Source organism: Mustelus asterias, chromosome 12 (genome assembly GCF_964213995.1).
Source record: "Mustelus asterias chromosome 12, sMusAst1.hap1.1, whole genome shotgun sequence".
NCBI lineage: Eukaryota > Metazoa > Chordata > Chondrichthyes > Carcharhiniformes > Triakidae > Mustelus > Mustelus asterias.
The window spans coordinates 13438815-13466322 of record NC_135812.1 but is presented as its reverse complement, the minus strand read 5'-3'; the positions used below and the strand labels follow the sequence as shown (position 1 = coordinate 13466322).

Here is a 27508-nt window from a genome sequence, read left to right as displayed (position 1 = left end):
CAGACTGGGTAAGGACAGCAGATTTCCTTCCCTAAAGGACATTAGGGAACCAGATGGGTTTTTCTGACAATCGACAATGGTTTCATGGTCATCAGTAGATTCTTAATTCCAGATATTGTTTATTGAATTCAAATTCCACCATCTGCCGTGGCGGGATTCGAACCCGGATCCTCAGAACATTAGCTGAGTTTCTGGATTAATAGTCTAACGATAATACCACTAGGCCATTGCCTCCCCCTATTAAGATTTATAATATCTTCCCGCACCACAATCCCCAGATGTTAGGAGGACTTTGCAAGGTTGGCCAGGCTGAGTACGCCTTTATCAGGTCTTGATTCATCAGCAAGGAATTGCTATCTACTTAACCAATTCTGCGACCATCACCAATTTCCTTCCCCCACTGGCTGCTGTAATACGATGATCCCTTGCCAGAGATTGGTTCTCGAGACTTTGTGATACCAGACAATCATTATTCATGTGTGAACCATCACGGTGGTGAGTTAACTTTGGGAGGTGGACATCGTGTCTTCACCTGATTGTGTCCTTGTCCAATGTTCATCCACAGCAGGAATCACTGGAACTCTGGCTGGTATTCGCCGCCCAACACATGAGCAAGGAAGTCGATTGCATTGACTGCTGCTCTGACTATCCATTAAGCGGAAACTGTGGATTGAAACTGGGATCTTACTCTCCTATCGCTCAGCTACTCATGAGATGAGCGTGTAGAGTAGCTAGGAAATCCGACAGTTTTAGTTTTAAATAATACATCTTCCTCCTGAAACCCTCACCACCTGGATTTGACTACTCCAATACAATACGTAGGTTAGCACTGCTGCTTCACTGCGCCAGGGACCCAGGTTCGATTCCCGGCTTGGGTCACTGTCTGTGCGAAGTCTGCACGTTCTCCCCGTGCCTGAGTAGGTTTTCTCCGGGTGCTCCAGTTTCCTCTCTCAGTCCAAAGACGTGTGGGTAAGGTTGTTTGGCCATGCTCAATTGCCCCTTACTGTCAAGGGGATTAGTGGGGTACATACATGGAGTTACAAGGGTAGAGTCTGGGTGGGATTGTTGTTGGCATAGGCTCGATGGGCTGAATGGCCTCCTTCTGCATTGCAGGGATTCTATGATTCTATTACTGGTCAGCATTCTATCTTCTATCCTACATAAACTGAGCTCATCCAGAATAATATTATCTGTTTCCTAAATGGTATCAAATCCCATTCACCCATCATCCCTCTGTTCACTCAGATCTACATTGGTTCCTGGCCCAGCAACGTCTCTGTTTTAAAATTCTTCTCCTTGGTTACAAATCCCTCCTGGCCTCCAGCTCCTTAACTCTGTAGCCTCTTCCAGCCCGACAAACATAGAACATAGAAACATAGAAAAACTACAGCACAAAACAGGCCCTTCGGCCCCACAAGTTGTGCCGAACATATCCCTACCTTTTAGGCCTACCTATAACCCTCCATCCTATTAAGTCCCATGTACTCATCCAGGAGTCTCTTAAAAGACCCTATTGAGTTTGCCTCCACCACCACTGACGGCAGCCGATTCCACTCGCCCACCACCCTCCTGTGTGAAAAACTTCCCCCTAACATTTCCCCTGTACCTACCCCCCAGCACCTTAAACCTGTGTCCATACATTTAAGATCTCTGCACCTGTCCTATTCTGGCTCCTCGTGTACCCCTGATTTTAGTTGCTTAACTCTTGGTGACAGAACCTTCAGCTGACTAGGCCCTAAACTCTGGAACTCCCTGCCTTAATAGCTCTATCTATCTCTCTCTCTCCTTTAGAATGTTCCTCAAGGCTCTATGTTTAGACATTTGGTCATCTGATATTATATCGTCTAACGTGGCATAGTGTCGAACTTTGTTTAACACGTATGACATGCTTTGGGGCGTTTCACAACACTAAATGCAAATTGTTGCTATTTATTAGAGATACTGGAATGAAAACCATTCACTCCATTGTACAAATAGATCATAGAATAGAATCCCTACAGAGCAGAAGGAGGCCATTCAACCCATCAAGCCTGCACCGACAACAACCCCACCCAGGCCGAATTTCTGTAACCCCACGTATTTACCCTGCTAATCACCCTGACACTAAGGGGTAATTTAGCATGGCCAATCAACCTAACCCACACATCTTTGGACGGGGAGGAAACCCACACAGACACAGGAGAATGTGCAAACTCCACACAGACAGTGACCCAAGGCTGGAATTGAACCTGGATCCCTGGAGCTGTGAGGCAGCAGTGCTAACCACTGTGCCACCGTGTCACCCCTTGTGCCACCGTGCCGTCCCTGATCATCACTGTAACCTTCTCATTGTTAATTTATGATAGGAATAAATGCTGCCCTTGCCCACTTCCCATGAAAGAATGAAAAAATCGGTATCTCAACCCTGTTGACCCAACTAAGCTCCAGATTCCTTGATATCATTTTCAAATTGATAAGGAGGATGTGCAGGATATTCTGGAGGGTCTGAAAATAGATAAATCCCCTGGTCCGGATGGGATTTATCCAAGGATTCTCTGGGAGGCAAGAGAAGTGATTGCAGAGCCTCTGGCTCTGATCTTCAGGTCGTCGTTGGCCTCTGGTATAGTACCAGAAGATTGGAGGTTAGCGAATGTTGTCCCATTGTTTAAGAAGGGGAACAGAGACTTCCCCGGGAATTATAGACCGGTGAGTCTCACTTCTGTTGTCGGCAAGATGTTGGAAAAAATTATAAGGGATAGGATTTATAGTTATTTGGAGAGTAATGAATTGATAGGTGATAGTCAGCATGGTTTTGTGGCAGGTAGGTCGTGCCTTACTAACCTTATTGAGTTTTTTGAGAAAGTGACCAAGGAGGTGGATGGGGGCAAGGCAGTGGACGTGGTATATATGGATTTTAGTAAGGCGTTTGATAAGGTTCACCATGGTAGGCTTCTGCAGAAAATGCAGATGTATGGGATTGGGGGTGATCTAGGAAATTGGATCAGGAATTGGCTAGCGGATAGGAAACAGAGGGTGGTGGTTGATAGTAAATATTCATCATGGAGTGCGGTTACAAGTGGTGTACCTCAGGGATCTGTTTTGGGGCCACTGCTGTTTGTAATATTTATTAATGATCTGGATGAGGGTATAGTTGGGTGGATTAGCAAATTTGCTGATGACACCAAAGTCGGTGGTGTGGTAGACAGTGAGGAAGGGTGTCGTAGTTTGCAGGAAGACTTAGACAGGTTGCAAAGTTGGGCCGAGAGGTGGCGGATGGAGTTTAATGCGGAGAAGTGTGAGGTAATTCACTTTGGTAGGAATAACAGATGTGTTGAGTATAGGGCTAACGGGAGGACTTTGAATAGTGTGGAGGAGCAGAGGGATCTAGGTGTATGTGTGCATAGATCCCTGAAAGTTGGGAATCAAGTAGATAAGGTTGTTAAGAAGGCATATGGTGTCTTGGCGTTTATTGGTAGGGGGATTGAATTTAGGAGTCGTAGCGTTATGTTGCAACTGTACACAACTCTGGTGCGGCCGCACTTGGAGTACTGTGTGCAGTTCTGGTCCCCACATTACAGGAAGGATGTGGAGGCTTTGGAGAGGGTGCAGAGGAGGTTTACCAGGATGTTGCCTGGTATGGAGGGGAGATCCTATGAGGAGAGGCTGAGGGATTTGGGATTGTTTTCGCTGGAAAGGCGGCGGCTAAGAGGGGATCTTATTGAAACATATAAGATGATTAGAGGTTTAGATAGGGTGGATAGTGATAGCCTTTTTCCTCTGATGGAGAAATCCAGCACGAGGGGGCATGGCTTTAAATTGAGGGGGGGTAGTTATAGAACCGATGTCAGGGGTAGGTTCTTTACCCAGAGGGTGGTGAGGGATTGGAATGCCCTGCCAGCATCAGTAGTAAATGCGCCTAGTTTGGGGGCGTTTAAGAGATCCGTAGATAGGTTCATGGACGAAAAGAAATTGGTTTAGGTTGGAGGGTCACAGTTTTTTTTTTTAACTGGTCGGTGCAACATCGTGGGCCGAAGGGCCTGTTCTGCGCTGTAATGTTCTATGTTCTATGTTCTAAATCAAAAAATTCTACCAATCTCGGGTGTTGGGATATCCAATACCCTGCAGGTCAAGTTGATTGGCCATGCTAAATTCTGTCTTGTCAGACTCACTGGGTATGGGGGCTATCGGGGGTAAAGAGGGACCTCACTGTGTCTGAGGGATTAGGTTAGGGGAATTAGTGGGGTAAATATGTGGGGTGATGGGAATAGGGCATGCTCTGTTGGAGAGTCGGTGCAGACCTGATGGGGCTGAATGGCCGCCGCCTTCACTGTAGGGTTTCTATGATGAGTAATTGTCTTAGCCCTCCGAGTTAGGGGAGTGAATTTGCTTTCTGGTTACTGGGTAACTTTGGGGCTAAGGAACTAAAGCAGAAACAGTGGATACAGAGTCAGTGGTCTCGGCAATTGCATCAATAACCCTGCTTTAGAAAGGTGGTTTCAGCTCGGATGTCAGCAGTAACAATGTTAGCAGCTGGTTCCTGTTCGAGCAGCGGCTTTGGAAGAAGGCAAATGACCTCGAGGAGGAATCTGAACAAAGTCAATGATACAGGATATCTCCAGAGACATCGCAGCAGGAGCAACTTGCATCGGATTTCATTCTGCTTTATTCAGCTTCCATTATTATCAGCTTTACGATGTTAAATGTCATTTGCAAACCGGGCTGGATGTTAGATTCAAGGCAGGGTCCAGTTAACACAGGCTCAAGTGGAGGCGATGGCCTAGCGGTATTATCGCTAGACTATTATTCCAGAAGCTCAGCTGATGTTCTGGGGACTCGGGTTCGAATCCCGTTACGGCAGATGGTGGAATTTGAATTCAATGAAAAATATCTGGAATTAAGAATCTACTGATGACCGTGAGACCATTGTGGGAAAAACCCAACTGGTTCACTAATGTCCTTTAGGGAAGAAAATCTGCCGTCCTTACCTGGGATGCTGGAATCTGAAACAAAAACAGGAAATGCTGGAAAATCTCAGCAGATCTGCCAGCATCTGTGGGGAGAGAATAAAGCCAGTGTTTCAAGTCTGGATGACCCTTCGTCAGGGCTGAGAGCAAAGAGAATCAGCAGAGATTTATATTATGATTTGTTGGGGGAGGGGGGGTGGCTGGAATGGGACAAAGGGAATGTAAATGAGGATACAGAAGGCTGGGAAGGTGCTAAAAGTGTGCATTAAGTGATCAGAATGCGTGAATGGCAGAACAGAGGTACAGATGGTTAAAGCACTACTTGAGGAATGTGGCAATTGCCCGGAAGAGGGCGGAGGGGAGGGAGAGGACAAGAAGGAGAGCTGGAATGGAGAAGTGGAAAAATGGAAGTGAGAAAGAAGGATGATAAAATGGATGAATGAGATGAAACGAAATAAATGGGAATGGAGTGAAGGTGGAGGAGAGAGTTCATGCTCTGAAGTTCAGTCCAAAAGGCTGTAAAGTACCCAAATGGAAGATGAGGTACCTCTGTTCTGCATCCATGCACTCTGCTCACTTAATGGACACTTTTAGGGCGGCACGGTAGCACAGTGGTTAGCACTGCCGCTTCACAGCTCCAGGGACCTGGGTTCGATTCCCGGCTTGGGTCACTGTCTGTGTGGAGTTTGCACATTCTCCTCATGTCTGCGTGGGTTTCCTCCGGGTGCTCCGGTTTCCTCCCACAGTCCAAAAATGTGCGGGTTAGGTTGATGGGCCATGCTAAAATTGCCCCTTAGTGTCCTGAGATGCGTAGGTTAGAGGGATTAGCGGGTAAATGTGTAGGGATATGGGGGTAGGGCCTGGGTGGGATTGTGGTTGGTGCAGACTCGATGGGCCAGATGGCCTCTTTCTGCATTGTAGGGTTTCTATGATTCTATTCTATGATCTTCTCAGCCTTCTATATCCTCATTTACATTCACTTTGTCTCATTCAACCCCCCCCCCCCCCCCCCCCCCCCACCCCACCCGGACCCTCCTAGTATAAATCTCTGCTGATTCTCTTTGCTCTCAGCTCTGACGAGGGGTCATCCAGACTCAAAATGTTGGCTCTATTCTCTCCCCACAGATGCTGTCAAAAAAAATCTGGAATTGAATATCTACTGATGACCATGAAACCATTGTCAATTGTCGGGAAAAACCCATCTGGTTCACTAATGTTCCTTTCGGGAAGGAAATCTGCCGTCCTTACCTGGTCTGGCCTACATGTGACTCCAGAGCCACAGCAATGCGGCTGATTCTTAACTGCCCTCTGAAATGGCCTAGCGAGACACTCATTTCAAGGGCAACTAGGGATGGGCAATAAATGCTGGCCCAGCCAGTGATGTCCATGTCCCATGAATGAATACAAAATGTGGACAAAGATGGCCCCTGACAGGCTAATAAGTTGGCGTTTTCTGCACCTTGGGAGACAGCCCCTAGTGCTGGGACTTTGAGCCCCTTTAAAGATAGTATAAACAGCCTTGATGGCACATTCAGATGTTTTTTTAACTCTTACGTTAACCAGTGACATATTTATTTTGATTTTTTTTTCCCGCAGCTCTTTTTCTCATTCTGCATATTTTTTACAGTTTGAGATTCAGATTTGTTGCCTGTGGCATCGATTTTTGTTTTCCTGCAGGCAGTTGCTACATAGGACGGAAATTAAGAGACATAGGATCAGGAGGAGGCCATTAAAGGATGGCACGGTGGCACAGTGGTTAGCACTGCTGCCTCACAGTGCCAGGGACCTGGGTTCGATTCCCGGCTTGGGTCACTGTCTGTGTGCAGTTTGCACGTTCTCCCTGCGTCTGTGTGGGTTTCCTCCGGGTGCTCCGGTTTCCTCCCACAGTCCGAAAGACGTGCTGGTTAGGGTGCATTGGCCATGTTAAATTCTCCCTCAGTGAACTCAAACAGGAGTGTGGTGATTATGGGATTTTCACAGTAATTTCACTGCAGTGTTAATGTAAGCCTACTTGTGACACTAGCCTCTCGAGCCTGTTCTGCCATTGGGTCATGGCTGGTCTGACCTGGGGAATGACAAAATGAGTGACAAAGATGTCATGGACAAAAGACAAAGGGAGTGTTAATGTAGCATTAAAGACTAAAGCAGGTGCTAATAGTAGCGCAAAGGTAAGATAGCAGAATGTGTTAATGTGTATTTGTTGAATCTTGTACATTACCTTGCCAGAACTTGCTGATATTGGGTTCAGATTATTTGCAATGCAGCGAGTATGCTGGGTTCTTGCACGACTCATTATGAACGTAAGATCCATCAATAAATACATGCAATCAATTTTCTAACTGGATATTAAGTATTTCTTCCAACTAACTTAAAGTGCTGCAGCCCTTATTTTAAACTGCAATCTATACACTAAGTATTTATTTCATATCTCTAATAATGAGGGTAATTGACCCCAAATTTTTGTAAAGTCTCCAAAAAGACTTGAGAATGTGATTTTTCTTTTTTTAACCTTCATCAATATGATGAATGATGAGCTACTGAAGACAAACCCGGTGTTCATGGCCTGTCTGCCGAGTGTTGCCTGCTATCTGGATCGGAGAATGAGGGCAAGTTTTAGTCCTAGAACAACAAGCTTTGCTGAAGGTACTCGAACATTTGGGGAAAAAACTGCAAACGCTGGGAATCTGAGTTAGAGCCAGAAACTGCTGCAAATGCATCTCCGAGACATCAGCAGCTTTAAAACAAGAAGCAGATCACCATTTCAGGTGGAGATCCTGTGTCAGGACTGTTGTGCGTTTGAGGCCATTTCTGTCACCGTTTCAGAGGGCGGCACGGTGGTTAGCACTGCTGCCTCACAGCGCCAGGGACCTGGCTTCAATTCTGGCCTTGGGTCACTGTCTGCGTGGAGTTTACACATTCTCCCCGTGTCTGCCTGCGTGGGTTTCCTCTGGGTGCTCCGGTTTCCTCCCACAGTCCAAAGATGTGCAGATTAAGTGGATTGACCATGCTAAATACACCCTTAGTGTCAGGGGGATTAGCAGGGTAAACACATGGGGTTATGGGGATAGGGCCTGGGTGGGATTGTTGTCGGTGCAGGCTCGATGGGCTGAATGGCCTCCTCCTGCACTGTAGGGATTCTATGATTAATGAACTGTACAATAGTGTCAGTGCATGGTGATCTATTTCAGAGTTTTGTTTTAAAGCAAGAATCATGGAATCCCTACCATGCAGAAGGAGGCCACTCGGCCCATCGAGCCTGCACTGACAACAATCCCATCCGGGCCCTATCCCCGTAACCCTCCTGACACTAAGGATCAATTTAGCATGGCCAATCAACCTAACCTGCGCATCTTTGGAGAGTGGGAGGAAACCGGAGCACCTGGAGGAAAGCCACGCAGACACGGGGAGAACATGCAAATTCCACACAGTCACCTGAGGCTGGAATTGAACCCGGGTCCCTGTGAGGCAGCAGTGCTAACCACTGTGCCACCGTGCCGCCCACAAATCACATGATAGCCACTATCGTTTGTTCTGTCACACTGACGGCAGTGCAAGTCACCAAGGGTGAAGGTGAAAAGGCAGAGCAACCACATGTTGGGTTAAAACTGGTAAATTGTGTGGAGGTGGTACAGAGAATCTCCGGGTTCAATTCCTGATGTGAGTCAGGGCAGCGAATGCAGGAGAATGGTGCAGTGCAGAGGAGTCCCAAGGCACCGATTGGCCTACTCCTATCTTCATGTTCTCACAGGAAGACTGCAATTGGTCTTTGAGCTGATGAGAGAGCCAGGGTCACCATTCCGAATTAGCATCCGCAGACCCACAGCAGTTAGAATGGGTTTGGGCTTGGCTTTGATGTTTTGATTCGATTTATTATTGTCACATGTATTAACATACAGTGAAAAGTATTGTTTCTTGTGCGCTATACAGACAAAGCATACCGTTCATAGAGAAGGAAAGGAGAAAGTGCAGAATATAGTGTTACAGTCATTGCTAGGGTGTAGAGAAAGATCAACTTAATGCAAGGTAGGTCCATTCAAAAGTCTGATGGCAGCAGGGAAGAAGCTGTTCTTGAGTTGGTTGGTTTGTGACCTCAGACTTTTGTATCTTTATCCCGACGGAAGAAGGTGGAAGAGAGAATTCATCAAAACAGCCCGACAAAACAATTGGGCATGTGGGTGAGGGGCTGGGCGTGTGGGTGAAGGACTTTCTGTGGGATTAATCAGCTTTGCCTGACGCTTCTCTTGCTGTAAGAAGTTTAACAACACCAGGTTAAAGTCCAACAGGTTTATTTGGTAGCAAAAGCCACACAAGCTTTCGGAGCTCTAAGCCCCTTCTTCAGGTGATTCACCTGAAGAAGGGGCTTAGAGCTCCGAAAGCTTGTGTGGCTTTTGCTACCAAATAAACCTGTTGGACTTTAACCTGGTGTTGTTAAACTTCTTACTGTGTTTACCCCAGTCCAACGCCGGCATCTCCACATCATGGCTTCTCTTGCTAACATAGCAGAAACCTAGACTACTGGAAATGGTGGCATTGCCCAACCCCCACCACCCCCATGCAGTGGCATTGCCCCCCCTCCATGCAGTGGCATTGCCCACCCCCCCCCCCCCATGCAGTGGCATTGCCCGCCCTCTTATAAGTCTTGACTGTATGTTGTTTATATCCTTTTACTGAAGCTATAACATTACAGTTGGTTTAGCTCAGTTGGGTGAACAGCTGGTTAGTGATGCAGAGCGACACCAACAGTGTGGGTTCAATTCCAGTATCAGCTGAGGTTGTTCCTGAAGGCCCTGCCTCCTCTAGTTCGCCTCTCATCTGAGATGTGATAATCCTGGGGTTAAAATCACCGTAAGAAGTCTCACAACACCAGGTTAAAGTCCAACAGGTTTATTTGGTAGCAAATACCATAAGCTTTCGGAGCACAGCTCCTTCGTCAGATGGAGTGGATATCTGTTCTCCAACAGTGCAAACAGACACAGAAATCAAATTACAGAATACTGATTAGAATGCAAATCTCTACAGCCAGCCAGGTCTTAAATGTCCAGACAATGTGGGTGGAGGGAGCATTCAACACAGGTTAAAGAGATGTGTATTGTCTCCAGACAGAGAGCCTGAAGTGTGGACCCCGTAGCCGGAGCTCCTCACAGTCAGTTCCTTGCAATTCTCAACTCCATATGGTTTTAACTCTCGTGGAAGCAACTTACTGGCATCGCAGTTCCATACTTTGTGTTTCTCCTCTTATCCCATGTAACTGATTGTAACAGCATTTTTAGTCCTGTACACTGGGCAACAATATCCCACCTGGGATAATGCTTTAACTTCGAAAGCTTTTTCTGTAATGAGGTTAGTCAGGAAATGGAAATAAATCTAAATAGCATTGCTTACTCGCTGAAAAGTAACATTGCAAGCGGCATTGATTCCCAACATTGCTGTCTACCGTACAAAACACTCGACAGAGGATTGTACCTCCATGGGCAACATGGTGGCACAGTGGTTAGCGCTGCTGCCTCACAGTGCCAGGGCCCCGCGTTCGATTCCGGCCTTGGATCACTGTCTGTCTGGACTTTGCACCTTCTTCCCGTGTCTGCATGGGTTTCCTCCGGTTTCCTCCCATACTCCAAAGATGTGCAGGTTAGGTGGGTTGGCCATGCTAAATTGACCCTTATTGTCAGGGGGACTAGAATCCTACAGTGCAGAAGGAGGCCATTCGGCCTATTGAGTCTGCACCGACCACAATCCCACCTGTCCCCATAACCCCATGCATTTACCTCAGCTAATCTCCCTGACACTAATCACTGTGCCTAGCAGGGTAAATACGTAGGGTCATGGGGATAGGGCCTGGGTGGGATTGTTGTTGGTGCAGACTCGATGGGCTGAATGGCCTCCTTCTGCACTGTCGGGATTGTATGATTCGATGTTATGACAATGCATCACATCGATACATTGGGTGAGGTTAACTGCTTGGAAATTATAGACATTTTACCCATGTGTAGAGTCAGTGAGAACAAAAGTTGACACTGTTAGCATCAGGCTGTAATATTGCCTGCTGTCTGGGTTGGTACATGCCAATGGCAATCTGAACTTTGTTGACCCTAAAGTGTTCCCGATTTCACTTGTCTCAAACAGGGTGACATTCGGAATGTTGCAGTTGACCTTGGCAGTTTTTCTCCCGCTGGAACAGCCTCTCCCGATCATCATCATCAGTTCCTGCTATCAAATGCACGGATGGTTGATGACCTGTAGACTACCCTCAAATAGAAACCGAAAATGCTGGAAACACTCAGCAGGTCTGGCAGGTTTGGAGAAAGAAACAGAGTTAACCTTTCAAGGCTTGACAAAAGGCCAGTAATCTAAAACTTTTACTCTCTTTCTGTCTCCACGGTCATTGCCAGAGCTGCTGAATATTACCAACATCTACTGTTTTGATTTGATTTATTATTGTCGCATGTATTAGCCTACAGTGAAAAGTATTGTTTCTTGCGCGCTATGCAGACAAAGCATACCGTTCATAGAGAAGGAGTAAAAGATAGAGTTAGAAAGTATGCTGGGCACAACTTGCAAGAAGTCGCTTCGCTCTGGCACAATCTTGATTTAAGATTTCCAGAGTATGCGGTATTTTAAAGTCATATGAGTTCATAGGATCATAGATTCCCTACAGTGCGGAAGGAGGCCATTTGGCCCATCGAGTCTGCATGACCACAATTTCCACCCAAGCCCGATCCCCGTAACCTGATGTATTTACCCTGACAGTAAGGGGCAATTTAGCATGGCCAATCCACCTAATCCGCACATCTTTGAACTGTGACGGGAAACCAGAGCACCTGGAGGAAACCCACGCAGACATGGGGAGAATGTGCAGACTCCACACTGACAGTCAGCCAAGCCGGCTCCCTGGCGCTCTGAGGTAGCAGTGCTGGCCACTGTGCCACCGTGCCGCCCTTAGGTTCTTGGATATGGAATCACACAGCAGAGGAGGAGGCCATTCAGGCTATCGGGCTTCTGTCAGCTATTTGAAAGAGATATCCAATTAAGCTCACTCCTGCTATACTTACCTCTCCTTTGTTTATTTATTAGTGTCGCAAGTAGGCTTACATTAACACTGCAATGAAGTTACTGTGAAAATCCCCTAGTCGCCACACTCCGGCGCCTGTTCGGGTACACTGAAGGGGAATTTAGCTCGGCCAATGCACCTAATCAGCACGTCTTTCAGACTGTGGGAGGAAACCGGAGCACCCGGAGGAAACCCACGCAGACACGAAGCGAATGCACAGGCAGTGACCCAAACCCAGATTAGAACCAGGGTCTCTGGAGCTGTGAGGCACCGGTGCCACCATCCCGCCTTGGCTGATCAGAGTAAGAAATTGTTAATAGGTTTCTGATAGAAATATGTAGTGCATGCATTGCGATTTGGATTCGGAGCTTGGCAGACAATTAAATGTAACAGTTTAAATTATGAGGACAGGTTTCATGCGCAAGACTTGTACATCCAAGAGCATAAAAGATTGACAGTGATGTATCGAGGTGTCTGAGGTGATCAGAGGAGTTTGTGCACATAGAGCAAAAGTATTGCCTCGAATAGGGAGCGGTCCAGAACATGGGGTCATAACCTTAAATTTAGAGACGGGGTGATGTCAGGAAGCCCTTCTTCACACACAATTGAGTAGACATCTGGAAATCTCGGCCTTTTGGCTAAGATCCAGCATCAGATCAAGTCCAGGATGGGCTGCAATGTCTCTTCTTGTCAGCTTGGATCTTGTTTGTCACTCTCATGGGGACCGTGAATTGGATTCAATTTGAATTTGGTTTTTGGAGCAAGCAAGGAATGGATTTGGGTTTTCCCGGTCCACTCTGAGCATTGGCTTTGTAACTTTAAGGATGGAGTTTTAAAAAAAAAAATTTTTTTAATGGTTGGGGGGCAACTGAGATTAATAAATATTAGCTAGGCAACAGTATGAGGAGATATGGGACCAAATTGAATGGAGTTAAGATACAGGTCAGATACAGATTGACTTGAATGGTTGCAATGGGCTAGAGGGGTCTACTGTGATTGGGTTTCAAAAAAAAAGGCAAAACGTCAGAAATACGCAGCAAGTCGGTTAGCATCGGAAGGAGTCTTTTGGGAGAGATTTTCATCAGGACTGGATGGCTAAGGCCTGAGGAGGTCATTTATGGGACTAACCAAACCAATGAGGCAAGTGGAAGTCAAAAACTTGGAGCACATGAGGTAAAATATGCCAAGCTGATGATTATTATGCAAATTTCCAGAGATAATTTTCGAGGCAGAGATGAAGATGGCTTGCCATAATTAATCATTTTATAATCAGCGCAGGTGTTGCTTATTCCTGCACTGATGTTGTTTCTGGAAACGCCATTTATATCTTGCTGTTCTCATAAAATAAGAAACATTTATCAAGGAACGATTCTCTTTTTTTTAAATTTGGAAATTCAGAGGACATTGGTTCAATGTGCATGGACAGGATTTTGCACATGGGGCCCCAGCATCAAACTGAAATGATGGTTAAAAGCTCACACTTTGTGGGAAACAGTCACTCTGCTGTGATTTTTTTTCCCCCAGAGCAGCCAATTAATGACCAGGGGATGAGTCTCCCCATCCTTTTAAGTACCACGGACTGCCTCTCAAAAGCTGGAGGGCCAATGAGAAGCCTTTCCGATTGGCAGCAGCAACAGGAAGCCATGGCAGGGTAAGTAAGAGAGAGAGCGAGGGCGCTTCAGAATGGAGGCAGTCTCTCCAACTTTTCAAACTTAAAATTTTAAAAATGGCCTTTGCCAGGAGGCCATCTCCAGGCAGCTGAACTCTGACCCCCCCGCTGCCTGCGGGGACTTGAAGCCTGACTTGAAAATCACACTTGGCCTCCTTCAATGGACCCTTATTTATCTCAGTTGGTACACTTATTGCTTGCAAATAGGTCGCTGTCCAACATCTCAGTTCCACCTCCAGGGAAAATGGCCCAGGGCCGGCTGGAGTTAGGGAACCAATGCACCAGTTGGTAGTGTGGAATTCTGCACATGTTCCCAGTCACAACGTTGTCTTAAAATCATCCTCCATGTGATTAGTTAGCACTGTGGGGCGATGGTGGCATAGTGGTACGGTTACTGGACTAATTCCCCCAGGACACTGGTTCAAATCCCACCACGGCTTGGAATTGCAGCTGTTGGAATTGAAATTTAATGAATAAAATCTGGAATGATAAAGCCAGTCCATAACCATGAAACCATCATTGATTGTTGCAAAGACCCATCTGGTTAGCACTGCTGCCTCACAGCGCCAGGGATCTGGGTTCAATTCCAGCCTCGGGTGACTGTGTCTGTGTGGAGTTTGCAGGTTCTCCCCGTGTCTGCGTGGGTTTCCTCTGGGTGCTCCGGTTTCCTCCCACAGACCAAAGATGTGCGGGTTAGGTAGATTGGCCGTGCTAAATTGCCCCTTAGTATCAAAGGGATTAGAATCATAGAATCCCTATAGTGCAGAAGGAGACCATTCGGCCTATCGAGTCTCGCACTGACCAGGCCCCATCCCCATAACCCCACATATTTACCCTGCTAATCCCCTAACACGAAGGGTCAATTTAGCATGGCCAGTCCACCTAACCTGCAGATCTTTGGAGTGTGGGAGGAAACCAAAGCACCTGGAGGAAACCCACGCAGACACGGGGAGAACGTGCAAACTCCACACAGACAGTGATCCAAGGCCGGAATTGAACCCGGGTCCCTGGTGTTGTGAGGCAGCAGTGCTAACCACCGTGCCGCCCATTAGCAGGCTAAATATGTGGGGTTATGAGGATAGGGCCTGGTGGGATTGTTGTCGGTGCAGGCTCGATGGGCCAAATGGTCTCCTTCTGCACTGTAGGGATTCTATGATTCACTAATGTCCTTTAGGGAGGGAAATCTGGCTTCCTTACCCAGCCTGGCCAACATGTGACTCCAGACGCAGTTGACTTTTAAGTGCCCTCTGAAATGGTCGAGCAAGACATTCAGTTCAAGGGGCAATTAGGAACGGGGAACAATTGCTGGCCTTGCCAGCGACGCCCACATCTCATGAAAGAATGAAAAATGTAACCTTTGAAATGCCAAAACCCCATAATTTATCATTTTAAACTCTGGGAACTCTGATATTTTGTCAACATGCATAATGGAGCAATTTTCAAAACTCTATGGTCTGTTTTGAAGACAGAGTTGTTCTTCTATAAATGTTGTTTGTTGCATAGAAACAGCCAGGGCGCTGCATCGGAGCTCAGTGGATGGCGCAGTGGTTAGCACTGCTGACTTACAGCACCAGGGTCCCGGGTTCAAATCCTGCTTGGGTCACTGTGTGGAGTTTGCACGTTCTCCCCGTGTCTGCGTGGGTTAACTATGGGTGTTCCAGTTTCCTCCCACACTCCAAAGATGTGCGGGTTCGGTGGATTGGCCATGCTAAATTGCCCCATAGTGTCAGGGGGACTAGTTAGGGTAAATGCATGGGATTATGGGGCTAGGGCTTGGGTGGGATTGTGGTGCAGACTCGATGGGCCGTTTGGCCCCCTCTCTGGACTGTATGATTCTATTCTATTCTAAGATTTAAGAGGGGGGGGATTGATTGCGATGTCCTTGGTGGAGGGGGTGGTGGTCTCTGAACATGACTTGTGCTTCACATTAAGTGTCTTTCCTGATCATTAATCTATGCTTTCCTCTGGGCTCAGGCGGTTTACTCGGTCACCATGGAGACCTCGTCTCTGGAGCGACAGCTGCAGAGCGTTCAGCGAAACATCGCCTTCTTGAAGGGAGAGCACATGGACTTACTGCACGGGCTGCACATGGAGATACTTCAACTGCAGAAACGCTGCACTGGTGAGTCCCTCCCCGCAGTCCCTGACCCAGGGAGGGGAGGGCGCTATCGGGGTTGGCTTTTTGGACGGGTCCGAAATGCGACGGGGGGCCGTAAGGGTGCAAGACTCACCGCTTCAAACATTTGGCTTTGACACCAAGAGCAGGTCATCAGATGATGTCTCGATGACTAGCTGATCTCCCATGGCATTGCTCAAGAGTAGTCTGGCGTGCAGACCTGGTTTTCTGAAGGTCTTTATATGTGGGAAATATCTGACCACACCCAGACTGCAGACTTTAGAGTCAAGAACATTCGCCTGCAATTGTGCAGCGCCAGGGATCTGGGTTCGATTCCTGGCTTGGGTCACTGTCTGTGTGGGAGTTTGCGCGTTCTCCCCGTGTCTGCCTGGGTTTCCTCCGGGTGCTCCGATTTTCTCCCACAGTCCAAAGATGTGCGGAATAGGTGGATTGACCATGGTAAATTGCCCCTTAGTGTCGGGGAACTAGCTAGGGTAAATGCATGGGGTTACAGGGACAGAGCCTGGTTGGGATTGTAGTTGGTACAGACTCAATGAACCGAATGGCCTCCTTCTGCACTGTAGGGATTCTATGATAACTCAAAGTGAGTTCAGTTAAGGTTTGTTTATTTATTGGTGTCACAAGTAGGCTTACATTAACACTGCAATGAAGTTACTGTGAAAATCCCCTAGTTGGCACACTCTGCCGCCTGTTCGGGTACATTGAGGGAGAATTTAGCATGGCCAATGCACCTAACCAGCATGTCTTTCAGACTGTGGGAGGAAACCGGAGCACCCGGAGGAAACCCACGCAGACACGGAGAGGACGTGCAGAATCTGCACAGATAGTTACCCAAGCCGGGAATCGAACCCGGGTCCCTGACGCTGTGAGGTAGCAGTGCTAACCACTGTGCCCCCATGTAGTTAGATGTATTTAACTCTGTCTGGCCAACATTTATTGTCCACCCGCAACTGCCCTTCGACAGCTAGTGAGCAGGCTTTTTGAGCGACTGGTGTAGGTACCCTCACAGTGCGGTTAGCGTGGGAGTTTCAGGGTTCTGATCCAGCGACAGTGAAAGAACGGCAAAATATTTCCGAGTCAAAGTGTGACGAAGAGGGGCACTTGCAGTAGTGAGATTCCCATGCACCTGTTGCTCTTGCTCTGTTAGTCAGTCGAGGTTGTGTGTTTGCAAGTTGCTGTCTATATAAATCATGCGTAATTATGCATGTGGCTGTTAACAAAATATAATTCTGAAAGTTCTCTGATTGTAAAATTATAAATTATGGGTCTTGGCATTTCCAACATAGGAACAAGAGTAGGCCATTCAGTCCATCAAGCTGGCTCTGACGTTTAATATGATCATGGCTGATTTGATGCTTCAATACTTTTTGCACCCACACTGTCCCCATAACCCTTTACTTTATGACTAATCAGAAATCTATCAATCTCTGCTTTAAATATGCGCAGTGACAGAGCTTCCACAGTCCTCTGGGGTAGAGAATTCCAAACATTCAAACACCTGTGTAAAGAAATTTCTCCTCGTCTCAGCCCTAAATGGCATCCCTCTTATTTTGAAATAAATTGTTCTGGACTCCCCAAGCAAGGGGAACATCGTGCCTGCATCTGCCCTGTTTATGGCGGCACGGTAGCACAGTGGTTAGCACTGCTGCTTCACAGCTCCAGGGACCTGGGTTCGATTCCCAGCTTGGGTCACTGTCTGTGTGGAGTTTGCACATTCTCCTCGTGTCTGCGTGGGTTTCCTCCGGGTGCTCCGGTTTCCTCCCACAGTCTAAAGATGTGCGGGCTAGGTTGATTGGCCATTCTAAATTGCCCCTTAGTGTCCCAGGATGCGTAGGTTAGAGGGATTGGTGGGTAAATATGTAGGGATATGGGGAGTAGGGCCTGGGTGGGATTGTTGTCGGTGCAGACTCGATGGGCCGAATGGCCTGTTTCTGTACTGTAGGGTTTCTATGATATTCTATTCTAATTCCTTTAAGTATTTTGTAGGTTTCAATGAGATCACACCTCATTCTTCTAAACTCTTAGAGAGTACAGGCCCAGTTTGCCCAATCTCTCTTCATAGGACAATCCCACCATTCCTGGATCAAGTCTGGTGAATACTTGTTGCACTCCTTCTATGGCAATAATATCCTTTCTGCAGTAAGGGGACTATAACTGCACACAGTAATCCAGATGTGGTCTAACCAAGGCTCTATACAATAGAAGCAAGAGCTCACTACTCCAGCTCCAGTCCACAAACCCTCTTGTGATAAAGGCCGACATTCCATTAGCCTTCCTAATAGCTTGCTGCACCTGCATGTTAGCCTTCAGTGACTTATGGACAAGGACACCCCCAGGTCCCTTTATACATCTACGCTTTCTAATTTCCTACCATTTAGGAAATGCTCTGCACATCTGTTCCTTCCACCAAAAATGGATTACCTCACATTTTTCCACATTATATTCCATCTGCCGTGTTCTTGCTCACTCACTAAGTCTGTCCAAATCCTCCTGTGGCTGCTTTATATCTCGCTGACAACCCACATTCCCACCTAACTTTGGATCATCTGCAAAATTGGAAATATTACATTTGGTCCCCACATCCAAATCATTGATCTATATTGTGAACAGCTCGAGTCCAAATATGGATCCTTGTGGTATCCCAATAGCCACAGCCTGCCGATGTGAGAATGACCGACTCTCTGTTTTCGGTCTGTTAGCCAATCCTCAATCCATGTCAGTATGTTGGCTCTTATCCCATGAAATTTTATTTTTGCCAGTTAACCTCCTGAATTTATCAAACATCTTCTGAAAGTCCAAATGTACCACGTCCATTTACTTTCCTTTAACAACTTTATTAGTAACATTCTCAAATAGACTCCAACAAAGTTGTCAAACATGATTTCCCATTCGTAAATCTATGCCGAGTAGGTCCAATCAGATCATGATTGTCCAAGTGTCTACTTATCACATCCTTTTATATTAGATTCCAGCATTTCCCTACCTATATACTGGCACTGAAGGGGATGCAGAGGAGATTCACTAAGTTGATTCCGGAGTTGAGAGGGTTGGCTTATGAAGAGAGACTGAGTAGACTGGGGCTATACTCATTGGACTTTAGAAGAATGAGGGGAGATCTTGTAGAAACATCTAAGATTATGAAGGGAATAGATAATATAGAAGCAGGGAGGTTGTTTCCACTTGCGGGTGAAACTAGAACTAGGGGGCATAGCCTCAAAGTAAGGGGGAGCAAATTTGGAATGAGTTGAGGAGGAACTTCTTCACCCAAAGAGTTGTGAGTCTGTAGAATTCCCTGCCCAGTGAAGCAGTTGAGGCTACCTCACTGAATGCTTTTAAGGCAAGGATAGATAAATGTTTGAACAGTAAAGGAATTAAGGGTTATGGTGAGCTGGTGGGTAAGTGGTGCTGAGTCCACAAAAAGATCAACCATGATCTTATTGAATGGCAGAGCAGGCTCGAGGGGCCAGATGGCCTACTCCTGCTCCTAGTTATTATGTTCTATCTGATGTAAGGCTAACAGGTCTGTAGTTCCCTGTTTCCTCTCACCCTCCCTTCTTACATTTGCTACCTTCCAATTTTCAGGAAACATTCGGGCGGCACGGTAGCGCAGTGGTTAGCACTGCTGCTTCACAGCTCCAGGGTCCTGGGTTCGATTCCCGGCTCGGGTCACTGTCTGTGTGGAGTTTGCACATTCTCCTCGTGTCTGCGTGGGTTTCCTCCGGGTGCTCCGGTTTCCTCCCACAGTCCAAAGATGTGCGGGTTAGGTTGATTGGCCATGTTAAAATTGCCCCTTAGTGTCCTGAGATGCGTAGGTTAGAGGGATTAGTGAGTAAAATATGTAGGGATACGGGGGTAGGGCCTGGGTGGGATTGTGGTCGGTGCAGACTCGATGGGCCGAATGGCCTCCTTCTGCGCTGTAGGGTTTCTATGATTTCTTCTACGATTTCATTCCAAAATCTATAGAATTTTGAAAGGTGAGCAGCAATGTGTCCGCTATCTCCATAGCAACCACTTTCAACACTCTGGGATGCAGAATATCAGGTCCCAGGGACTTATCAATTTTCAGTTCCATTAGTTTCTCAAAATCAACCTTCTTACTTATATCAGTTTCCCCCAACTCCACATCTTCCCTTGGATCTCTGTATCAGAGAGATTACCTTTGTCATTTGTAGTGAAAACAGACACAAACTCATCATTTAGCTTCTCTGCCATTTCTCTATTCCCTCTTTTTTTCCCTCCTTTCGTGGCATGAGGGAGTGATTGGCAAAGCCAATGATTTGTTGCCTGTTCCTAATTGCCCTTGAACTGAATGGCTTGCTCGGCCATTTCAGAAGGCATTGAAAAGTCAACCACATTACTGTGAGTTTGGTTTAGGGAGTCACGATAACAGTGATATTTTTATGTAAAGTATAAAAGTTGCTATACCATGCTGCCCCTGATGCTAGGATCACGTCATTCCAGTCACCCGTGCACTACGTGGGTGGCACAGTGGTCAGCACTGCTGTCTCACAGCGCCAGGGACCCGGATACGATTCTCAGCTTGGGTGACTGTCGGTGCGGAGTCTGCACGTTCTCCCCGTGTCTGCGTGGGTTTCCTCCAGCTGCTCCAGTTTCTTTCCACACTCCAAAGATGTGCGGGTTAGGTGGATTGGTCATGCTAATTTCCTCTTAGTGTCAGTGGGATTAGCAGGGTAAATGCATGGGGATAGGGCCTGGATGGGCTCGATGGGCCGAAGGGCTTCCTTCTGCACTGTAGGGATCCTATGATGAAGGAACTGTCCATGGTCATTGAAGAAGAAACCATTATATGTGTCTTATCCCATTCCCCACAGGTCTGTTATGAAGGTAGCCTAGTCTAGCCTGATAGTTAGAGTTACAGCTTTCATAGATTTATTTATCCCACAGCCGTTTAATGACAGCTCCACTCCCCCTCTCGTTGTTAACCTCAGTTCATAGGATCATAGAATCCTACAGTGCAGAAGGAGGCCATTCAGCCCATCGAGTCTGCACTGACCACAATCCCACCCAGGCCCTATCCCCATAACCCCATGCATTTACCCTAGCTAGTCCCCCTGACACTATGGGGCAATTTAGCATGGCCAATCCACCTAACCCGCACATCTTTGGAGTGTGGGAGGAAACCGGAGCACCTGGAGGAAACCCACGCAGACACGGTGAGAACGTACAAACTCCGCACAGACAGTGACCCAAGCTGGGAATCAAACCTGGGTCCCTGGCGCTGTGGGGCAGCAGTGCTAACCACTGTGCCACCATGGTTAGTTTTTAATCAGTTGCTGACAGAATCAGAAGCTCTGTCTGTGAGGGGGTGGAGTGGGAGACTGAGACTGGAAATTAATGTCAAAATGATGAGGGAATCTTCAAGTGAAACTTGTCACAGGTGAAGTGAGGCTCTCTGGAGAAAGTCTTGGCCAATCTTCAGTCTTGCCAGAAGATGCATTAGAGATGATCTCATTGAGAGGTTTGGGAGGTTTGAGAAAGGCAAGCGGGGAATTGATTTTAAATTACAGAAGTTGGATGCTGCTTCCAATTGGAAAAAAAAAGCTAATTTAGGTTGGAGATTACGAAATGTTTCTTCACACTCTGGACTCGTACGACAGACCCCAGCTTAGAACACAGGAGGCGATTTCTAATTTGGAGTTATTTGTGAATCAAATGGATGCTGCAGTGGACAGAGGAGGGGGAACCAAAGAACGAAAGGAGGCCATTAGGCCCTTCAAATCTATTCCACATTCAATGAGGCCATAATCATAGAAACAAAAGAACAAAGAACAATACAGCACAGGAACAGGCCCTTCGGCCCTCCAAGCCCGCGCCGCTCCCTGGTCCAAACTAGACCATTCTTTTGTATCCCTCCATTCCCACTCCGTTCATGTGGCTATCTAGATAAGTCTTAAACGTTCCCAGTGTGTCCACCTCCACCACCTTGCCCGGCAGCGCATTCCAGGCCCCCACCACCCTCTGTGTAAAATACACCCTTCTGATATCCGTGTTAAACCTCCCGCCCCCTCACCTTGAACCTATGACCCCTCATGAACGTCACCACCGATCTGGGGAAAAGCTTCCCACCGTTCACCCTATCCACGCCTTTCATAATTTTATACACCTCTATTAGGTCACCCCTCATCCTCCGTCTTTCCAGTGAGAACAACCCCAGTTTACCCAATCTCTCATTACTAAGCCCTTCCATACCAGGCAACATCCTGGTGAACCTCCTCTGCACTCTCTCTAAAGCCTCCACGTCCTTCTGGTAGTGTGGCTACATAGAAACTAGAAGCAGGAGGAGGCCATTCAGCCCTTCAAGCCTGCTCCGCCATTCATTTTGATCATCAAATTCAATATCCTGATCCCCCTTCCCCCCCACCAAACCCCTAGATCCCTTTAGTTCCAAGAGCTATATCTAATTTCTTCATTAAATCACACAACGTTTTGGCCTCAACTAAAAATTTTTGAAGTTTATTTATTAGTGTCACAAGTAGGCTTACGTTAACACTGCAATGAAGTTACTGTGAAAATCCCCTAGTCATCACACTCCGGTGCCTGTTCGGGTACACTGAAGGAGAATTTAGCGTGGCAAGTGCACCTAACCAGCACATCTTTCGGACTGTGGGAGGAAACCTACGCAGACATGGAGAGAATGTGCAGACTCCACACAGTGACCCAAGCCGGGAATCGAACCTGGGTCCCTGGAGCTCTGAGGCAGCAGTGCTAACCACTGTGCCACCGTGAGGAGGGGGAACCAAGGAACAAAAGGAGGCCATTGGACCCTTCGAATCTCTTCCGCATTCGATGAGACCATAACTGATCAGTGACCTCCCTCTACATACCCAGCTTGGCCTCACATCCCTTAATACCTTTGGTTAACAAAACATCTATCAATCTCGGATTTTAAAATTAAGAATTGATCCAGCATTGACTACTGTTTGTGAATGTTTTTTTACAATGTGTAATACCCTTTTTGTATAAAAATGTTCCCTCAACTTTGAGAGACCAGAAAAGAAGGTCCTCGGCTCCTCAACCAATGGAAATAGTTTTTTTTATCTAGTGTATCAGTTCCCCTTAATGTATTGAACAAGTCACGCTTTAGTTGTCTAAATTCCAGGGAATTACAACACATATTTGTGGAATAAAAACAGATTTAGCAGTATAACAGCACGTGTGGAGGGTTAACCTTTTGGGCCGATAATCTCTTGTCAGAAATTTGCATAATCTGCAAGGGTGGCACAGTGGTTAGCACTGCTGCCTCACAGCGCCAGGGATCCGGGTTCTATTTGGCCCTGGGTGTCTGTGTGGAGTCTGCACGTTCTCCCCGTGTCTGCGTGGGTTTCCTCCGGGTGCTCCGGTTTCCTCCCACACTCCAAGGATGTGCGGATTAGGTTGATTCGCCGTGCTAAATTGACCCTAGTTTCGGGGCATTAGCAGGGTACGTATGTGGGGTTACGGGGATAGGGTGGAATTGTTGTCGCTGCAGATTCGATGGGCCAAATGGCCTCCTTCTTTACGGTAGGGAGTCTATGATTCTAAGTCACAAATCCAACACAGGGTTCCCATTCAAAGCATGAACCAATATTTCTTCTTAAATACTGATTAATGCAGTGCACGTTTCCAGCATTTGTATTTCCAATTACGGGCACTTCTGGAATATTCTCAGGCAGATTTAGTATTGCATTGTGTCATATCCAAAATAAAAATTGACACTTAGACGTGATTCACCAGAAAAATTATGAAAGCTGTTCTCTGTACTTCCCTCATCTTGAAGTGAGCAATCTCTCACAGGCTCCGAATGTCATCCAGTGAGCACTGTATCTAACTTAAACACCATCAATCTGATCTGGCCTTGCACTAAGAGCATTTGTAGTTGTACCGAACGTTTTATTTTTATTATGATCTCATCCAGCACGCTGACACTTCATCCCTGCTGAAACTATAGAGAGCCGGGGAAGAGGAGACTGTCTGTCTGATTGGGCTGCCATTAGTTAGCTGCATTGATCGCTGAGCCTCTTTGCAGTGGCTCATTGGTCTATGCTGGAATCAGCTGAACGGTGCTTGGGTCAGAGAGACTGTGCCAGGCCAACAATAACCTGCTCGCTGACGCTGGGTTTGGGTTTCGCCAGGACCACTCGGCTCCCAGCCTCAGTACAGGCTTTGGGTCAAACAAGATTGAATCCCACACATGAGGTGAGAGTGACAGCCCTTGACATCAAGGCCGCATTCGACCGAGTGTGGCATCATGGAGCACTAGCAAAACTGGAGTCAATGGGAATCGGGGGGGGGAAACTCTCCACTGGTTGGAGTCATATCTGGCACAAAGGAAGATGGTTGTTGGAGGTCAGCCATCTCAGATACTGGACTTCACTGCAGGAGTCCCACAGGGTAGTGTCCTAGGCCCAACCGTCTGCTTCATCAATTACCTTCCTTTCATCGTAAGGTCAGATATGGGGATGCTTGCTGACGTTCTCTGATTATTGCGCAATGTTCACTTTTCACAATTCCTCAGATACTGAAGCAGCCCGTGTTCATAACCGTGCAGACTCTGCACGTGATGGGAGAGGTAGAGGGGACAAAGAAGTGGAAGGGAGGTGGAGAAGGGGTGAAGGGGTAGAGAGGGGTGGGGGTGCAAAGGGATTGAGGGGGGTAGAGGAAACAAAGAGGTTGGACGGGGGGTAGAGGAGGCGAAGAGGTTGGACGGGGGGTAGAGGGGACGAAGGGGTTGAAGGGCAGTAGAGGGGATGAAGGGGTTGAAGGAGGGTAGAGGGGGCGAAGGAGTAGAAGGAGGTAGAGGGGAGGAAGGGGTTGAAGGGGGTTAGAGGGGGTGAACAGGTTGAAGGGAATTAATTCCAGACCTCAGAGCCTCAGCAGCTGAAGGTGTGACTGCCAATGGTGGAACAATTAATGTTGGGGATACTCAGGACCGGACCTGGGAGGGGGGGCAGATATTTCAGAGGGTTGTGAGGCTGGAGAAGCTTACAGAGATGGGGAGGGGCTGGGACACGGAGGGATTTGAAAACAAGGATGGGAATTTTCACATCACTGCGTTGTTTAACCACGAGCCAGGTGTAGCGAATGGTACTTCAGGATGTGTGCAGCAGAGCTTTGGATGGGCTGAAGTTTATGGAGAGGGTTGAATGAGAGTTTTGGAATAGTTTGGACGTAACTAAGGCACAGGTAAGATGTTTCAGCAACAGGTGAGCTGAGGCAGTGACAGCTGGGAGATTTTACTGGGGTAAAAATAAGCAGTTTCGAGATAACACGGATAAGATATCAAAACACATCGGGACAAGGACCAAGGATGCAAACAGTAGGTTTCAACCTGCAGAAATTGCCAAGGAGAGAATTGGAATCAGTGGTTAGGGAATGGAGTTTGTGGCAGGATTTAGCAAGATGAATATTTTTCCGAATTCACTTTACGGGATGTGGGCGTCGCTGGCTAGGCCAACATTTATTGCCAATCGTTGTTGCCGCTAAGAAGATGGTGCTGAGCTGCCTTCCTGAACTGCTGCAGTCCCTGACATGTAGATACACCCACGGTGCTGTTAGGGAGGGAATTCCAGGATTTCAACTCAGCGACAGCGAAGGAATGCCGATATGTTTCCAAGTCAGGATGGTGAGTGACTTGGGAGGGCAGCCTCCAGGTCACGGTGTTCCCAAGTATCTGCTGCCTTGCAAGCTGCCTGAACAAGTCTGAGACACCTGTAGGGTCGGGAGAGGCTGGGATGAGGTACTGCTGGGTGTCGTCAGCACATTTATGGAACCTGAGGGGATTTTCAGATGACGTTGATGAGGGCAGCACATTAATGAGAAATAGGAGAGGCAGGTCATGGATCGGTCTATGAGGGGGGGCACCAGAGACAATGGCGGCATTCTGTAAGAATGAGTTCAAATGGGCCGAATGGCCTTTCACACCCAGGCCAACTTTGTGATGACAGCACAGCTGGCACCAAGTCTTAAAGTTTATTTTACCTTAATAGTGTCACAAGTAGGCTTGCATTAACACTGCAATGAAGTTACTGTGAAAATCCCCTAGTTGCCACATTCCGGTGCCTGTTCAGGTACACTGAGAGAGAATTTAGCCTGGTTAATGCACCTAACCAGGCGTTTTTCGGACTGAGAGGGGAAACGGGAGCACCCGGAGGAAACCCACGCAGACATGGGGAGAACGTGCAAACTCCGCACAGACAGTGACCCAATCCGGGAATCGAACCCGGGTCCCTGGCACTGTGAGGCAGCAGTGCTAACCACTGTGTCACCATGCCACCCGAATCGCATCTAATTGATCGAATAACCGGGAACCAGATTAGCTCCAAAGACGACAATGACGAGAGGCAGCAATCTTTTACAGGCAATTTTAAATGTTCTCCTGGCGTTCCATCAGGGGAGCCCTCCTGTATGTTCTGAATGTGCGACTGGTAAAGAACGCAAATCCCAGACAGCTGTCTGCAACCTTCAGTGCCACGGGAGATCAATATCATTCCTCACGTGATGGAGAAACAGCTCCTCAACCTCGACCTTCATATATTGCATCGCTGCCTGAATTTCCGTTTGAATGAGCAACACTATTACCCAGGACGTAGCGCACAGAGCAGGGAGACCCAGAACGCTACTGCAAGCGAAGCGGTGTCAAGAAGCAGGCTTAGGGAGCACGTCGGGAAACTTCTGATGTGAAGAATAATCAATACTTGGAGTTCTGGTAAAGTAGAGCAGAGAAGAATCTTTGGAGAAGTGAGCGGATGCTTTGATGAGCGGATTCTAGCTGACTGGAGAGGCTATTTGGTTTGTGATAGTTAAACCTTCCTGTTTGTAAAAGAGTTGTTTATAAAACACTATCAAAGGGGTCAACAGTCAAAGCGTACCTCAGGATAAATGTACATTTTCTCTCTAAATCATTCTTTCTTGGGATGTGGGTATTGAGTTTAAGTTTATTTTATTAGTGTCACAAGTAGACTTGCATTAACACTGCAATTAAGTTACTGTGAGAATTTGAATCCACTTTAGGATTGACACGAAAGCATTCACTGAATGGTAGAACACTAGGAAGTTCTGGGGAACAAAGGGACCTTGGCGTGTTTGTCCACGGATCTCTGAAGGTGGAAGGGCATGTTAGTAGGGTGGTGAAACGGACATATGGGACACTTGCCTTTATCAATCGAGGCACAGATTGGAAAAAGCAGGGAAGTCATGTTGGAGTAGTTTAGAACTTTGGTGAGGCCACAGCTGGAGTACTGTGTGCAGTTCTGGTCACCACATTTTCGGAAGGATGTGATTGCACTGGAGGGGGTGCAGAGGAGATTCATGAGGATGCTGCCCTGGGATGGAACATTAAGGTTATGAAGAGAGGTTGGGTAGGCTTGGGTTGTTTTCGTTGGAGCAGAGAAGACTGAGGGGCGACCTGATCGAAGTTTACAAGATTATGAGAGACATGGACAGAGTGGATAAGGAACAGCTATTCCCCTTAGTTGAAGGGTCAGTCATGAGGGGTCATACGTTCAAGATGATGGGCAGGAGGTTTAGAGGGGTGTGAGGAAAACTTTTTTACCCAGAGGGTGGTGGTGGTCTGGAATGCGCTGCTTGGGAGGGTGGTAGAGACGGGTTGCCTCACATCCTTTAAAAAGTATCTGGATGAGCACTTGGCACGCCATAACATTCAGGGCTATGGAGTAAGTGCTAGTAAATGGGATTAGGTGGGAGTTCAGATG

General features: G+C 47.3%; 1 protein-coding gene across 1 annotated transcript in view; it reads left to right on the top strand.

Moving 5' to 3' along the window:
- The window catches only part of ccdc92ba (coiled-coil domain containing 92Ba), a 90228-nt gene that overhangs the window by 7016 nt on the left and 55704 nt on the right, over positions 1-27508 (top strand). Inside the window, exon 2 of the mRNA XM_078224815.1 lies at positions 15635-15782. Within this exon, the coding sequence (XP_078080941.1) occupies positions 15653-15782 (130 nt within the window). The 5' untranslated portion in view covers positions 15635-15652. The remainder of the gene's footprint in view (positions 1-15634; positions 15783-27508) is intronic.